At 40.0% G+C, this 17,151-nt stretch overlaps 1 protein-coding gene across 1 annotated transcript; it reads right to left on the bottom strand.

Moving 5' to 3' along the window:
- Positions 1 to 5,582: 5,582 nt before the first annotated feature.
- On the bottom strand, positions 5,583 to 7,157 carry LOC145007252 (uncharacterized). The gene is made up of 2 exons (XM_078966223.1): positions 6,026 to 7,157; positions 5,583 to 5,935 (listed from the first exon to the last, which is right to left on the bottom strand). Exons 1-2 carry the CDS (start codon positions 7,155 to 7,157, stop codon positions 5,583 to 5,585), a joined length of 1,485 nt encoding a protein of 494 aa, XP_078822349.1.
- Between the last annotated feature and the right edge of the window lie 9,994 nt (positions 7,158 to 17,151).

The raw sequence follows: 17,151 nt of genomic DNA, 5'->3' as shown, positions 1-17,151 counted from the left end.
TGATATAATGTTCATATATATACAATTAGAGATACATTCACTAATCATATGGAACATTACACTCCAATGAAGTTAAACACTTCAAAACGAGCGTTCGGAGTGACCCGGGTGACATCTTCGGACGTGTAATGGCACTAGGGACTTGGGACTTGAGTTTACTCCCTAAGAGTAAACATTTTAAGGAGTTTACAGCTATTGAACACACACATACATGATTTTACGGCCGTAAACTCATGTGGGTGTGATTTTGGATGTTTAATGGCTTAAATGGACATGGGGATTGTTGGAATGGATTTCTAAAATGCCTTGGAATGGATTACATGATATTATAACACTAAAAAGGGAGTTTACGGCCATACCATATGAGTTTACAGCCGTAAACTCACCTATGGCCATGAAAATTTCATTTGAGCTTCAAAGGACAATCACATGTGATTCTAGTTAATTTTCCAAGCCTTGTTATGAATTTAAAAAATCATTTTACATACTTTTTGGAGTGTACGGCCTAGAGGTATGTTCTAAGGCCGTAAACTCTATCATACCCATGAAAAAGATAGTTTTTCATGCTTAAATCAATCACATGTGATTCTAGAAATTTGTACAAGCCATTTGAGTGTATTTGATGCATCATTAACATAGTTTTATGAGTTTACGGCCAAGGGTATGCTGCTAGGCCATAAACTCCTATATGTGACATTTTTGATGTGTTTCAAAACTTTAAACTATTTTTAGATGCATCTAGATTTTACCACAAAGCCATTGGTTGAGTTTCAAGGCATTTGGACATGTTTTAAGGCTCTAAATCCCCAATTAAGAGGAGTTTACGGCCCAAGAATATGTCTTGGCTGTAAACTCTCTTTTGTCTTTCAAAAATCATGTTTAAGGTGTTTAGATGCTAAAACCAATGTCCCACAACTCATATCTAAAACAATACTTATATAGCATGCTTTTATAATAAATTCAAATAATCACACACGAGCTAACTAGCAAACACAATCATCAATACAACGGTGTGAGAGAACTCACCTTGAGTGAGTATTAAGGATGGCTAACAATCAAATAATGCTACCAAGCTTGAGCAAACTTCAAAACCTCACCTAAGAAGGACTAAAGGTTAGAAAGGAGAAGTAATGAAGCTATGAGTTGAGAAAAGAGTGATCACAGCAAGGTCTCTAAAATAGACCTGCTGTTCAAAACGGATTTACTCTAAAATCTAAAACAGAAACATAGCTTTAACTAAATTTTATAGGAAACTATGATTTCTTAGGATTCCACAAATATAAAGAACTCATTCTAAATCCAAAAGATGAATTAAATATGAATTTTACAAAATGGTGTATCACTTCTGTCTCCAACAATACAGTCAAGTGATGTTGGCCAATTCTACCCAACTTGTGAGTAGAATTCGTCCAAAAAAAATTAAGAGAATTAAAGGACATACAAGTGAAAGTCTCAGAGTTGGAATTGAATGAAAAGCATCTCTCAAACTCCAGATATAAAATTCACATTGCGGACAATCACAGCACTAGCAAAAGCTGGTGACTGCCCACTGACCTGGAGTGTGGATCCATTCTAACCAATTTATAATTGGAAATAACACTCCATATTATACAGATATTAAATTCATAATATAAGGAACATATAGAAACTTGGAATCACTCTGGATCCTTTTACAAGCCTTAGAAATGATGAAAACAAAATGACATATCAGAACAGACCCGGATCAGACCTAACAGCAAAGATGCTATTAGTTCACATAGATAAAGCCCTTATCAGTGAGGTCAGCCTGCTTAAGAAAGTTAGCCAACTCAATATGTGAACTTTTGGAACTGGTTTGGGATCCGTTTGCGTTCTAGAGCTTCAGATATTATTTTTACAAAATGACTACAGATCTGATGGAAAACAGAATCGTAGCCACCCGTGATTCCTTTTTGGCTTATCCATCCTTCTCCTTTTGAAACACATTTTAAGATGTGTTCATCATCCCAATTCAGTCCCCATGATAATGGTGGTACTAAAAAGGGTTAGGTATCATTAGGATTTCATTTAGCCACAAGGATGTAATAATAATCAACATGAAACTAAACATAAGCACATAAAATCATCATTCTCCCTTTTAGGGTTTCCATGATCTTTTGCCACATGTAATCCCCTAGATCCATCATCCACCATATATGGGGTGAAGATAGGATATTGAGATGATGTATAACACACAATTACAAATCAAATAAGAAGGAGAAGAAGTGAAGATGAAATCATAAAACTAGAACAAGGTTATGAATCAAGTTGTAACAAAGGATAAGGAGGTTCATACCAATATGAATCAAGGCTGGAAATGAACAAGAATTAAGCTCCAAACAGCCCCTTGGCTGCTCTTGATCCCAAAGAGAGAGAAAGGGACGATTTTTGAGAGAGAGGGAGGGTTTAGAGTGTTTTCCTTGTGTGTGTTCCAAATGATTCAATTTACATATTAAGTACTATTTACTAGATGGACTTTATAGATAGGCCCATAGTCCATGGACTTCAATAAAAGGAGTTTACAAGATGATAAAAAGAGTCCAATAACATAAAAATTAGGCATTGGTTAAATAAATTAACCCAAGGTTACAAGGATAATTAAATTAAAATAACCAAACGTACCGAGAAAAACCGGGGCGTTACAACTCTCCCTCACTAAGAACGGACTTCGTCCTCGAAGTCAACACCTAGAAACAGATCTGGATAATGAGCCCGCATCTCGCATTCCGGTTCCCAAGTCCATTCCGAGCCCTTCCTATGTTGCCACTGCACCTTAACCAGGTTTATAGTCTTGTTGCGGAGAGTTTTTGTCTTTCGTTCTAGAATAGCGATTGGTTTCTCAACATAATTGAGACGCTCGTCAATCTGTATGTCCTCCAGTGGTATCACAGCAGTCTCATCAACAACGCATTTTCGTAACTAAGACACGTGGAACGTATTATGAATTAGACTAAGCTCTTCAGGCAGCTCCAAGCGGTAAGCCACCTTTCCGACACGGGCTATGACCTTGTAGGGTCCAATGAATCGGGGTCCGAGCTTTCCCCGCTTCCGAAATCGAATCATACCTTTCCAGGGGGAGACTTTAAGCAATACATAATCTCCCACCTGGAACTCAAGATTGGAGCGTCTTTTGTCAGCATAACTTTTCTGACGACTACTTGCTGTGACCAAATGTTCCCGAATCGCTTGGATTTTCTCTGTAGTCCGTAGCACGATATCGGTACTCCCAAGTACCCTCTGCCCAACCTCGCCCCAACAAACGGGCGTCCTGCACTTCCTCCCATACAAGGCTTCATACGGAGGCATTTTAATGCTCGAGTGATAGCTGTTGTTATAAGAAAACTCAGCTAGATGTAGATGGTCATCCCAACTACCCCCAAAATCAATCGCACATGCCCTAAGCATGTCCTCCAAGGTCTGAATTGTCCGTTCACTCTGCCTGTCTATCTGCGGATGGAAGGCAGTGCTAAAATGTAATCGTGTGCCCAACTCCTCTTGAAACTTCCTCCAGAACCGAGAAGTAAATCGGGTGTCCCGATCGGAGACGATAGAAACCGGCACCCCGTGTAATGAGACAATCTCCCGAACAAAGATCTCGGCTAATTTCTCCGCCGATGAGCTCTCCTTTATAGCCAGAAAGTGAGCACTCTTAGTCAAACGATCAACAATCACCCATATTGTATCGGATCCTCGAGCAGTTCTAGGAACTTTTGTAATGAAGTCCATGGTTAGATGCTCCCATTTCCATTCAGGAATCTCTAATGGTTGCAACTTCCCATGTGGTTTCTGGTGTTCCGCCTTGACCTTCCGACAGGTCATACATTCTTCCACAAATCGAGCCACATCATTCTTCATTCCATGCCACCAGTAAGCCTCATGGAGGTCCCGATACATTTTAGTAGCACTAGGATGGATAGAAAATTTTGACTTATGAGACTCATCCATTAGGGTTTTCCGATTTCCCCCGGTATATGGAACCCAAACCCTACCGTAGCGAGTCAGCAAACCCCGCCCGTCTCGTTCCATCTTAGGCAACTCTTTCCCAATCTTCTCACGCCTGATGTTTTCCTCCAGTATTGCCGTCTTTTGGGTGTCCCAGATTAGATCTAACAAAGACGACACCACCGTGATCCGAAGACACTTAGCTCGAATCGGTTCGGCAGATTGTTTACGACTGAGAGCATCAGCTACCACATTAGCTTTACCGGGGTGGTAGTGAATTTCACAATCATAATCTTTTACCACATTCAACCATCGGATCTGCCTCATGTTCAAATCCCGCTGCTCGAACAAATATTTCAGACTCTTATGGTCAGTGTATATAATAAACTTCACTCCATAGAGATAGTGTCTCCAAATCTTAAGAGCGAAAACAACAGCCCCAAGCTCCAAATCATGAGTGGGATAGTTTCGTTCGTGGGGTTTCAGCTGTTGGGAGGCATAGGCTATCACCCTGTCTCGTTGCATTAACATGGCACCAAGACCCTGAAGCGATGCATCACAGTAAACCACCATATCCTCAACCCCATCAGGTAAGGCTAAAATCGGAGCATCACACAATCGCTTCCTTAACTCATCGAACGCCAGCTGCTGCTCCGGGCCCCAAACGAAATTCATTGATTTCTTGGTCAATCGGGTGAGTGGTAAGGCGATTTTAGAGAATTTTTCAATGAACCTCCGGTAATAACCGGCTAAACCCAAGAAACTGCGAATTTCAGAAGGTGTTTTCGGAATCTTCCATTGTTTAACCGCATCAACCTTGGCTTGATCGACCTTGATACCATGTTTGTTTACCACATGCCCCAAGAACTGAACTTCTTCCAACCAAAATTCACATTTTGAAATTTAGCGTAAAGCCTTTCTCTTGCCAGAGTTTCCAGAATCTCCTGAAGGTGTTGCTGATGCTCCTCTCTGCTCTTAGAATAGACTAAGATATCATCTATGAACACTATGACCGAACGGTCTAGCATCATGCTACACACCCGATTCATGAGATCCATAAACGATGCGGGTGCATTGGTGAGCCCAAAAGGCATCACCACGAATTCAAAGTGCCCATATCGAGTACGGAATGCTGTTTTCTCAATATCTTCTTCACGAACCCGCATCTGATGGTAACCGGAACGTAAATCAATCTTGGAAAACCAAGATGCTCCCTGTAGCTGATCGAAAAGATCGTCAATACGTGGCAACGGGTACCTATTCTTTATCGTGCGCTTGTTTAGCTCCCTATAATCAATACAAATTCGCTGGGATCCATCTTTCTTCTTCACAAAGAGAATAGGAGCACCCCAAGGCGAGCAGCTTGGCCGGATAAACCCTTTATCACTTAGTTCTTGAAGTTGATCTTGGAGTTGTTTCATTTCAAGTGGTGCCAAGCGGTAAGGAGATTTCGCTACCGGAGTCGCACCTGGCACCAAATGAATGCGAAACTCCACCTGCCGAACAGGTGGCAAGCCAGGGAGTTCCTCCGGAAAGACATCGCTGAAGTCGGAAACGATAGGAACATCGTCTAGTGCTATAGCAGAAGAGTAAGAAGCCATAGCCAGGCGAGGAATGTCCCCCTAAATAATAAGTTTTCCACCTCTAGGGTTTCCAACACGAACTTGCTTCTTACGACAGTGGATTTCTTCATCAAACACATCAAGCCAATCCATGCCTACGATAACGCAGAGCTCTCGCATCGCAATAGGGATAAGATCAATAGGGAATTCAACTCCAGAAAACTCGAGAGTGCAACCCCGATAGACATCGGTGACATAAATAGTGCGGTTGTCGGCAACTTCGACAACCATTGGGTGAGCCAATTTTCCGATACTACGCCCCAGATGATTAATAAACGTGGGAGATACAAAAGAATGGGTGGCACCGCTATCAAACATAACAACAACAGGCTCGGAATCTAGCAAATAAGTGCCTGATTTACCACATACGATCATGTAAACAATTCTAACTACCATTTATTAAATAATGGAAGGAGAGAAAAGGAAAAAAAAAAGAAATTTACCTGCCACTGTCGCGGAAATCACCGGCTCATCCGCAGTCATCTGGTGAGAACGACCTCGGGTCACCATAATGGGTCCCTTAGAAGACGATGCAATTGCAGGATTTGTACCCCCGCTTCCTTTACCAGTCTTCAACTTCGGGCATTCGGGCTTCTTGTGTCCCGTCTCGTTGCAGTGATAACAGACGGGAGCAGCATAAGTAATCTGAGGAACTACACTCGTAGGGGGAGCCCTACAATTCTTCCAATGATGCCCTGGCTTTTTACAGTTGTAGCATATCAACGGATTTTTCTCGCCCTGACCTGAAGACGGCCTGTACTCATACCTTGACTTACCACCCTGCTTTTGCTTTTTCTGGGCATCTCCGGATGTCTTGGAGGAGGTGTCATTGGCCTTCCTCTTGGTCTGGGTCTGCAACTCGATTTCCCTCCTCCTTGCTGCATCCATGATCGCGGATAAAGTCGAGAACTCCTGCATGCTAACGAATTCCCGAATCTCGGTACGTAGAATGGTAGTGTATTGGCTGACCAACCAGGCCTCGTTCCCAGCAAATGAGGGACAAAAAGATAACATCTCCAAGAACTTGGCGTTCAGGTCGCTAACAGACTCGGTAGTTTGCTGTAAGGCCATGAACTCTTGCTGCATCCGCTGCTGCTCCACCTTGGGCACATATTGTGCCTCGAACCTCTCCACAAATTGGGCGCAAGACATGGCCCTCACTTTTTCCTCGTTTAATAGAGCGGTGATGGTGTTCCACCATGTCTTTCCCCTTTTTCGCAGCTGATTCATGGCGATCACAACTTTGTACTGGTCCCGACACCCAACAGTCATGAAGGCGCCCTCCACATCTGACACCCAATGCTTAGCAGCAACTGGGTCGGATTCACCGTTCCAAAGAGGAGGGCTACACTTGCTGAACTTCTCGAAGTAGTATGCTAAATCCCAAACGGGAGGAGCCGGTAACGCTCCCCCGGGAATAGCTGCGAGGCGCTCATCCAGAAGAGCTTTGACCTGGTTGATTATGTCATTGGTCACACCCGGGATTAGTTCATTGAAAGCGTTATTGAATTCCTCAGCGACAATATTCCTAACTTGCTCCATTTGGAGCTGATTAAGGCGAGCAGGCGGAGCCATCTGTATCCGTAGAAGGAGGAAAATATTTAGAAATAATTCAGCCTAGATATTTCTAGGAAGACGAAACACTCAGCTTGCCGAAAATTTCTCAACCTTGCCCCGACCCGAAACCGGCACCGATGCTTCAAATAGTAGGGGCCCTTCTACTATCTTCCACACAAGTTCCAATTTCGCAATCGCGTCTAGTTTCAAAATTTCCAGCTCGCTCTAGCCGTTAATTTTTCATCTCTCTCACATGTTAACATTAAATAAGTGTGTAATCTAGCATTTTAAGACTAGAAGAATCCAATTCATAGTCAACAATTTAACATAAACATTTAACATAAGAAATAAGGCTTACTTGGCTGGCTGACTGGCACACTGCGATATCTTTCACTACTAGTCTTTAGAAAGTTTGAAAAATCTTTTAAAAAGAGAATAAACTATTATAGAGCCTCAAATTTGAGTCTAGAACATCCACAAGAATGCCTAGTTCCCTCAAACTGTGGCTCTGATACCAACTTGTGACACCCAATTTTTTTTTTTTGCAAAAATTTTAAACTCTTAAAACCCCTTTTAAATTAAATTAAAACAACTGAAAGAGTCATAACATAATCCATGAACTTAATAATCATATAAAATAAGTGCGGAAGTAATAATAATAATAAGGTCCCAACAAAATAACTAGTAGCGATGTCCCGATGCTCCATGTTAAGCCTTAGCCTCTTTAATCTTAACACCTGAAAAGTTATAAGGAAAAACGTAAGCACGAAGCTTAGTGAATTCAAACACAGACATTGTACTAACATTCATATTTACTAGCCCTAATCCATTTTCCAATTATAATTATATGATAAAGGCAAAGAACGAATCAATGTCTATATTACGAGAAGGACTTGTAGGTTTGAACCGCACCGGGATGATCCCGTATCATTTGGCCCTAATCACCGCACCTCACGAAGAGTATTACGTTGGTGATCTTACCTACCCACCGCACCGGTAAATCCGTATCCTTTGGTGGTGTCCCCATATCCATAATTAGTTACATACAGTGCACATGTACGAATTAAAACAATACTTATATAGCATGCTTTTATAATAAATTCAAATAATCACACACAAGCTAACTAGCAAACACAATCATCAATACAACGGTGTGAGAGAAGTTACCTTGAGTGAGTATTAAGGATGGCTAACAATCAAATAATGCTACCAAGCTTGAGCAAACTTCAAAACCTCACCTAAGAAGGACTAAAGGTTAGAAAGGAGAAGTAATGAAGCTATGAGTTGAGAAAAGAGTGATCACAGCAAGGTCTCTAAAACAGACCTGCTGTTCAAAACGGATTTACTCTAAAATCTAAAACAGAAACATAGCTTTAACTAAATTTTATAGGAAACTATGATTGCTTAGGATTCCACAAATATAAAGAACTCATTCTAAATCCAAAAGACGAATTAAATATGAATTTTACAAAATGGTGTATCACTTCTGTCTCCAACAATACAGTCAAGTGATGTTGGCCAATTCTACCCAACTTGTGAGTATAATTCGTCCAAAAAAAATTAAGAGAATTAAAGGACATACAAGTGAAAGTCTCAGAGTTGGAATTGAATTAAAAGCATCTCTCAAACTCCAGATATAAAATTCACATTGTGGACAATCACAGCACTAGCAAAAGCTGGTGACTGCCCGCTGACCTGGAGTGTGGATCCATTCTAACCAATTTATAGTTGGAAATAACACTCCATATTATACAGATATTAAATTCATAATATAAGGAACATATAGAAACTTGTAATCACTCTGGATCCTTTTCCAAGCCTTAGAAATGATGAAAACAAAATGACATATCAGAACAGACCCGGATCAGACCTAACAGAAAAGATGCTATTATTTCACATAGATAAAGCCCTTATCAGTGAGGTTGGCCTGCTTAAGAAAGTTAGCCAACTCAATTTGTGAACCTTTGGAACTGGTTTGGGGTCCGTTTGAGTTCTTGAGCTTCAGATATGATTTTTACAAAATGACTACAGATCTGATGGAAAACAGAATCGTAGCCACCCGTAATTCCTTTTTGGCTTATCCATCCTTCTCCTTTTGAAACACATTTTAAGATGTGTTCATCATCCCAATTCAGTCCCCATGATAATGGTGGTACTAAAAAGGGTTAGGGATCATTAGGATTTCATTTAGCCACAAGGATGTAATAATAATCAACATGAAAATAAACATAAGCACATAAAATCATCATTCTCCCTTTTAGGGTTTCCATGATCTTTTGCCACATGTAATCCCCTAGATCCATCATCCACCATATATGGGGTGAAGATAGGATATTGAGATGATGTATAACACACAATTACAAATCAAATAAGAAGGAGAAGAAGTGAAGATGAAATCATAAAACTAGAACAAGGTTATGAATCAAGTTGTAAGAAAGGATAAGGAGGTTCATACCAATACGAATCAAGGCTGGAAATGAACAAGAATTAAGCTCCAAACAGCCCCTTGGCTGCTCTTGATCCCAAAGAGATAGAAAGGGACGATTTTTGAGAGAGAGGGAGGGTTTAGAGTGTTTTCCTTGTGTGTGTTCCAAATGATTCAATTTACATATTAAGTACTATTTACTAGATGGACTTTACAAATAGGCCCATAGTCCATGGATTTCAATAAAAGGAGTTTACAAGATGATAAAAAGAGTCCAATAACATAAAAATTAGGCATTGGTTAAATAAATTAACCCAAGGTTACAAGGATAATTAAATTAAAATAACCAAACGTACCGAGAAAAACCGGGGCGTTACAGAAACGGCCGCATGGTGGTGGATACAATACTGAGACCTAACCGCAACCCTTCGATCGGTCCTTCCCAAGAGCAGCGTTGGTCTCAGCATGTCTCAGATTCGCCGACACTCGACAGGGAACACTTCTGGTGGCTCACAAATTCGACTGGTGTACGAGAGTGGCACTATTATGGTGTTTCGACGATGAAGGAGCGGCAACAACGACTATCCTCACTGATCAGAAAAATGAACGAATGAAGGGGGCGGCTGACTCCACACATAGCGGCTGAACTCCCTCTTTAGGGTTAGGGTTCCCGTAAGCATTATATACCCGGTGGCCCCCTAAACTTCTTTCCATAATAACATAATCGGACCCTCCTTCCTTCTTTTCTTTCAAAATAAGTTCATATTTTATACGTTTAACCCTGCCTTCAGAAATCTTTACAAACTGAATCCACAAGTTGCATTTTAAGTTTAGAATTTACTTTTAGCCCCTGACTTTAAAATCATTTATAAATTAATCCGAAAATTGTATTTATTACTTTATTTATTTATTAAATAAATAAACGAGGTATTACATGTGGGCCTAGACTAATTCATCTTATCTCCAATGGGTCGTAATGGGCCATAGATGTTTTCATAAACCCTAATGGGTCGTACACCATTCTTTTGGGCTTCATGGGGTCGTAAACCCTTTTCCTTATCACTATTCGGTTGTAAACCCTTATAATGACCCAATGGGCCGAAAATCCATCAACTTAGGCCTCATGATATCAAAATTTAAGCAAGTAAGGCCTAACTATTCTTTTCTTCTTCCTCATTTTCGGCCCAACCATATATATATATATATATAATAAATCTAACTAATCTATGCAAATGACACCTCATTATGAACTATAGGTTCCCTAGTCACATTACCCTCCGTGTAACAAGGAATCCCATGTTCCCATGCGACATCACTTCAACATTTCCTCTCCTTCTTCTCTCTTCTTCATACTCTCGACCATAAGAGCTACCACCACCACATTCATTTTTACTTCAAACTCATCTTCAAATCCTCTCATTTCCATCTAAATCTTCATAGAGAAAAATTCTCTATGCATTCCAAAAATCATGTGTGTGTAGGTGTATTCAAGAGATATTTTTACCCAAGATTACTTCCAAGTTCACTCTTATGAATTCGAAGATGCCATCAAAGAAGTAAGCTAGGCCGAAAACAACATCATCTTCCCATATCTCTTCATCAAAACCGATCAAAACCCCAAAAGTGAGTTTATACCCCTTGTTTTTGGTTTTTACATGATTTTTGGGGGAGAATACAGGTAAAATGTGTAGATCTATGTGTATATGCATGAATCTGTGTTTTTTTCATGACTTATTTATTGATTATGTGTTATATACTTCCTAAATCTAAAAATATGTTATGAATATTAAGGTTTTCACTTGGATCTACAAGAAAACCTTGATAAAAGTATGTGTTATCATATATAATACATGTAAACTTGTAGATCTTGGATTTATACGCTTAAAATAGAAAAAATGAGTGTTGTGTTCAAAGATCCATAAGCTAAACTCATAAATCTGCCCTTGCCAGAAAAGTTTCGGTCCAATCTCAGACTGTTTTCCCCAACTAAATGATAATATTTTTCAAAACTCTTTTGCATGCAAAACTTTCAGGTCTATACCTTTAAAATGACTACTCTTAGGTTTTTATACGATTTTTCTACAATTTTTGGTGAATTTCACAAAACTGCCTCACATTTGAAATAATTTCGGACCAACCTGTGAAGGTGAGACATTTCACACCAGTTTGAGGCCATTAAAAATTATGAGAAAAATTGTGAACAAATTAGTCAAAATTTACAAACTTCATGTGTTTACCGTATCTAAATTTCGACTTACTATGATTTTTCTACAAATTTTCCAACAACTGGGTCAGAAAAGTCAAAAACCAGAAAAATGTGTGTTTTCACAAAAATTAAACCAAAAAATATATTTATGATAAAAATGAGTTAAAAATGTTATTTTTTACCAAAAATAGCCATAAAGGAAAGTTTTGAACATAATGGAGACTAAAGTGTTATTTTTACTAAGATTGAGCCTTAATTGTAAATTTTTGGCTTATTGGGCCAAGAGTGTCATTTTTACAAAAAGTGGTCCTTCTAACACAATTTGGAAAATACTTGGTATAAAATGAACAGAACAATAAGAAAACGGGTTAAACACGGTATTTACTTTTGTATTGCACCTGGAAATGATATACAAGTTTAGCGGACCTTAGTTGTCCCTTTACAAGAATATTGGGTCTTCAAATACTTATTCACTTTTGTTTCGGGCCTGGAATATAATACACATGCTTAGTGGGATTTAGTGTCCTTTTACATCCTTAGTGGGCCTTAGTGTCCATTTGCATGTTTAGTGGGTCTTAGCGTCCATTTACTTGTCTATTGGTCATGGAATTTACATTACATGTCATTTGGACCCTTGATGTCTATTTACATGTCAATGATTCAAAAAGTTTGTTTATTATGTAATTCCATAAGTGAGAAATATCAGTTGACACCTATTGAGTGTGTATGATCGTAGCCTGTAGCTATTGCCAAAGTCTCCTAGAGGGAGAGCGGGAGTTTGTGTATAGATATATACAGGGGTGACACCCACACCTGAGCTATTCGCTACAGTTAGACTATGCCAGTCTAAGGTGACAAACTTTATCTTATGATTCTCTGGCGTTTATTAAACGTCACGACAGGCGAAATTTTCATTATTATGTATGGTTATAGAGACTCATTTAGAGAATAACTACATTATAAATTTACGGAATACTTCATCAATGTAACATGGTCTTTGGCGATTAAGACTGCTTCATTCTTTATAATTAGAAAATATTGGATTTTTTGGAGAAAACATTTAACCAATCAATACCTTCTACTTATATAAGAAAAAATAGGATTTTCTAGAATGTACTTTTTATACATTAACACACATGCATTAATACATGATCGGACACACATATTTCAAACCATTTCTTTTTAGAAAATATCAGATTTTCTAGTGTTACAAAACTGTTTACTTAAACATGCTTATGAACTCACCAACATTATATATGTTGACATTTTCAAATTAACTTGTATTCTCAGGAAACCGTTAAAAAGGTGAACTTCAAGAATTGGACAACTTCTTGTACTTGTTTTGCTATTATATACATTTGGTGTTGGCATGTAACTTATAACCCACTACTCGATGTAAGAAATGATGGTTGTAATTTTGAATGTATGATGATGGTGTTTGTTATGTTTCCTTCATATACACTATAATGACATTCTAAGATAAAGTCACCCAACCTCCGAATGTTTCCGCCGTTCTGGTTGGGGGTGTGTTTAGTACCTGGCTCCTAGTATGTAATTTATTCTAGTATCTTGCATTTTGGCATTGGACTCGGTGAGTTGAGGTCCAACTCGTCGAGTTGGAGTGTATTGGACACAGATGTTTAATGACCTACTCGACGAGTCCACGCCTGGACTCGGCGAGTAGACGTTGCCCAGACAAAACCCTAATACGAGGGTTTGCACCCTATTTAATCATCTCTTTCACCCTCCCCTCATCCCTATTCTTCCCACAAACCCTCCATAGTAAACCCTAAGTGTTTTGGTGCAAGAGGTAAGGCTTTTGAGTGATTTTTATTGGTTTTGACCTGAAGGATGAAGGAATAGCATAGAAGGATCAAGAGGAGACTGAAGGATTCAAGTTTGGTTCATCATTTGCAGTCTTTGAGAGGTATAAAGTTTGTACCTTGCTTGATTGTTTGTTAGATCCCTTTTAAGGAAGATTTAGGCCTTTTTAAGCCATATGAGGTGGCCAACCACGATTGCAAACATGGTTGGGGGGTCAAGACTTTGGATCTAAGTCTTGGAAGGAGTTACAAGGCACATTTGGGTTGCTTTCGCACCGAAGGAAACCCCTATGCAACATAAGAGTCATTTTAGAGCCTTTTTGTCTCAAAAGTCCCATGCATGCACATGAAGTTCGTAACTTTACGTGCTAGATCGAGATTAGGGGATTGGATCTATCATTTGGTTAAAGTTTGTACATCAGAAATCAAGGATTTAGGGCATGGACATTATCGACTCGGCAAGTCCGTTATTGGGACTCGACGAGTCCAAGGCATAAAGTCCCATATTGGTTGAACGTCAAAAGAACTCAGTTGGGTGTAGAAGGGTTGTAGAAGGTCCGAAGAAGTTACCCAATATGTTGGACTTACCCTTAGACAAGGAGTTGATGGGACTCGACGAGTACTAGAAAAGACTCGACGAGTCCAAGGCAATCTCCTTATTGTTGAAGACGAACTCTACAAGTTGTTCATACAACTCGGCGAGTCAAGGTCAGGACTTGTTCATCAGATGAAGGTGAACTCGACAAGTTGTTCATACAAATGGATGAGTCGGATGAAGGTTCATTCGATGTTTATATTGAATAGGAACTCATTGAGTCGTTGTCAAACTCGACGAGTCGAGTCGTGGATAACGATGAGTAAAGGGTAGGGACTCGATGAGTTGACAGCCCAACTCAGCGAGTCGGGTCAACTAGAAGTTGACATTGACTTGGACTTGGTTTGGGGTAAAATAGTCATTCTACCCTAAGAGTAGATATCAAATTCTGACTGAGTGTTTTGTGGGGATTATAGCCAGAGGATTTCTGGAGCAGCAGCAGACAGAGGATTCCCACACAGTTTATCAGCAACTACTCGTATGAGGTGAGTTACCTTCCAGTAGCGGTGGGTCTACGGCCACAATGGCGGCCAACCAGTAGTAGTTGTATGTTAGATGATTGTCTTTGTGATATCATCTATGTTTGCTACTACCTGATATGTTATATGCTGGCATGATATGTTATAGGTGATAGTAGTAGCGTTCTGTTGTTAGGACCGAAGGGTAGGTCATACACCCCAGATATGTCTGATAGTATGTGATGATATATTTATATGCTGGCATGATATGTTATATGTGATAGTGGTTGTAGGAGGGGAATAGTCCCAAGCTCGGTTGTTAGGACCGAAGGGTAGTTCAGACACCCCAGATATGTCTGATAGTATGTTTATGTTATGATATATGTAATAGTAATAGTAGGGTGGAATAGTCCCGAGGGTCGGTTGTTAGGACCGACGGGTAGGTTAGCACCCCACAATGGTTTGACATGGGTAGATCAGCACCCCATAATGGCTTGACACGGGTAGGATGACACCCCAAAATGCCCGTACCGGGTAGGTCATGCACCCCAGAATTTCCCGACAATATGTACGCTATGTGATTAAATGGTATGTGGTACGATGGGGGAACTCACTTAGCTTCGTGCTTACAGTTTTCATTTTTTTTCAGGTACCTCTTCAACGAAAGGGAAGGAGCTGGCGCGGTAGCTGCATATCATACATACACCTCAGATTCCGCATTATGAGTTTTCCTTGGGATTGTACTCTAATATTATCGCTATTTTATGATTTAGATTTTCATACATTATACACAGTTTTACAAGATGTTATGATTTGACAATGTTTTCCTACGAATGTTCTAATTAAAGTAATTTATAAAATTGAAAATTTTGGACGTGAAAACTGGGTTGTTACAAGTTGGTTTCAGATCCATAGTTTGAGGGATTCGGATGCACCCTCGGGGGTGTCTGGACTCAAATCGATAGATTAAAAGCTTTTACAAGAAATTGGTTTTCTAAAGAATAAGATAAAGACTTTTGAGAAAGAATGAAGTGTGTATTGTACGTGACCGGTTGAGCTCAAGTAAGTTTACCCCAAAGTACCCATACAAGTTTATCTTATATTTATCAGCTTCAGTAGAAAAGCATGCTAGAATAGGACTAAGGGTCTGGGGATGATGTCTTATGTGCCTGCTTTATGTGTTTCAACGTATGTGAATTGCATGCTAGTATTGAGTAGATAGCAGTAGGATGCTCTATTAGGCTATGTCTGATAGTATGCGCTTAGCATTGTATGCTAGTACAGTTTCCTGTTATGAAGATAGGGTTGCTTGAGATCGTTTCCTTTTGTCTGAATGCTGCTTGATTTGTGCTTTGTGGGACTCTGAGTGATGGGAGTTAGCTATTAGCTGAATACGCTAAAGTCACATGTGATTAGGTTTGAATAATCTTAGAGGATTGGATTTGACCCTATTTCGCAACTCTTCTTTGAGTCCTAATCCTTGTAGGGTTGGGTCCCTTACTCGAAGGATTATCTGAGCCTCGTTGCATGTGATTGTATTCAAGTAATGGTTGATTGGCATTACAAAGACTCCTTTAGTAGGTGAGGATTGGTTTGGGTGGGGTTAGAGGTACCCTAGGGCGAGCCTAGGATGGGAATAGCAGAGATCAATAGCAGTAGAAAGGACTTGGTGGCGTCAAGGCGGTTCTTGAGGAAAGTACGGATAGTTGTGGAAGGTAGTATGGGCCCGTACTATTGAAAGCAGAGGATCCGTACTTGAATCAAGGAAGGATGAGGCAAGACCAAGGAACTTGTGACAGATGCGATCCCTCTAAATGTATCAGTATCACTAACGGTTGTCATTATGTATTGCAGAATGTTGGTGCTATGTCCAAGTCTACCAGTTGGCAACGCAGGAGAGGGATCGGGTTCGGGTTCAAGCTCCGAACCAGTGGATGAGAGGCTACGCGAGTTCATTGCGTCCGAGATCACTAGAGGCATCCTTGATGCGACCCCGATCATCTTTGAGTTGATCAATGAAGAGATTGTCGAGCTGATGGAGGATCACCTCCGGGCGTCCAGGAGTGACATGGCGTACAACCAATCAGGATCCCGCACACTGTCCTTTAAGGACTTCAGGGGCAGTGGTGCGCTAGATTTCCATGGGGCGAAGGACCCCCATTATTGCTAGACGATGGATTGCTGACATTGAGTCTGGACAACTAACCAGCTTCTGCCCCGAGAGGTCGCAGGTGAGATATGCAGCAGGGTGTTTGAGAGACAGAGCTAGAGATTGGTGGGAGTCTGTTGGTGACTCATTGGGAGCCTTGGCTGTTGAGGCTATTATTGGATAAGGTGTCTAAGTCCATAACTTATTTGGTATATACTTGACCCGACCCGGCATGGTCCATTTGGGTTGCATCTCATCCAAACTATTTATGGATAATTTTATGAGAGTTATACACATATGTTATTAATATATTATAAGTTATAATATATTAATATGAAGTCATGTTATTTAATTAG

Source organism: Lactuca saligna, chromosome 7, assembly GCF_052625555.1.
Source record: "Lactuca saligna cultivar CGN05327 chromosome 7, ASM5262555v1, whole genome shotgun sequence".
Taxonomy (NCBI): Eukaryota; Viridiplantae; Streptophyta; class Magnoliopsida; order Asterales; family Asteraceae; genus Lactuca; species Lactuca saligna.
This window is presented reverse-complemented; position numbering and strand designations above follow the sequence as displayed.

Excerpts from the sequence above, each read along its gene's own strand:
- LOC145007252 (XM_078966223.1), bottom strand. The coding sequence starts at position 7,157 with ATGGCTCCGCCTGCTCGCCTTAATCAGCTCCAAATGGAGCAAGTTAGG. Across the intron at positions 5,936-6,025 it reads GATTTCCGCGACAGTGGCAG|GCACTTATTTGCTAGATTCC; the intron begins GTAAATTTCTTT and ends GTGGTAAATCAG.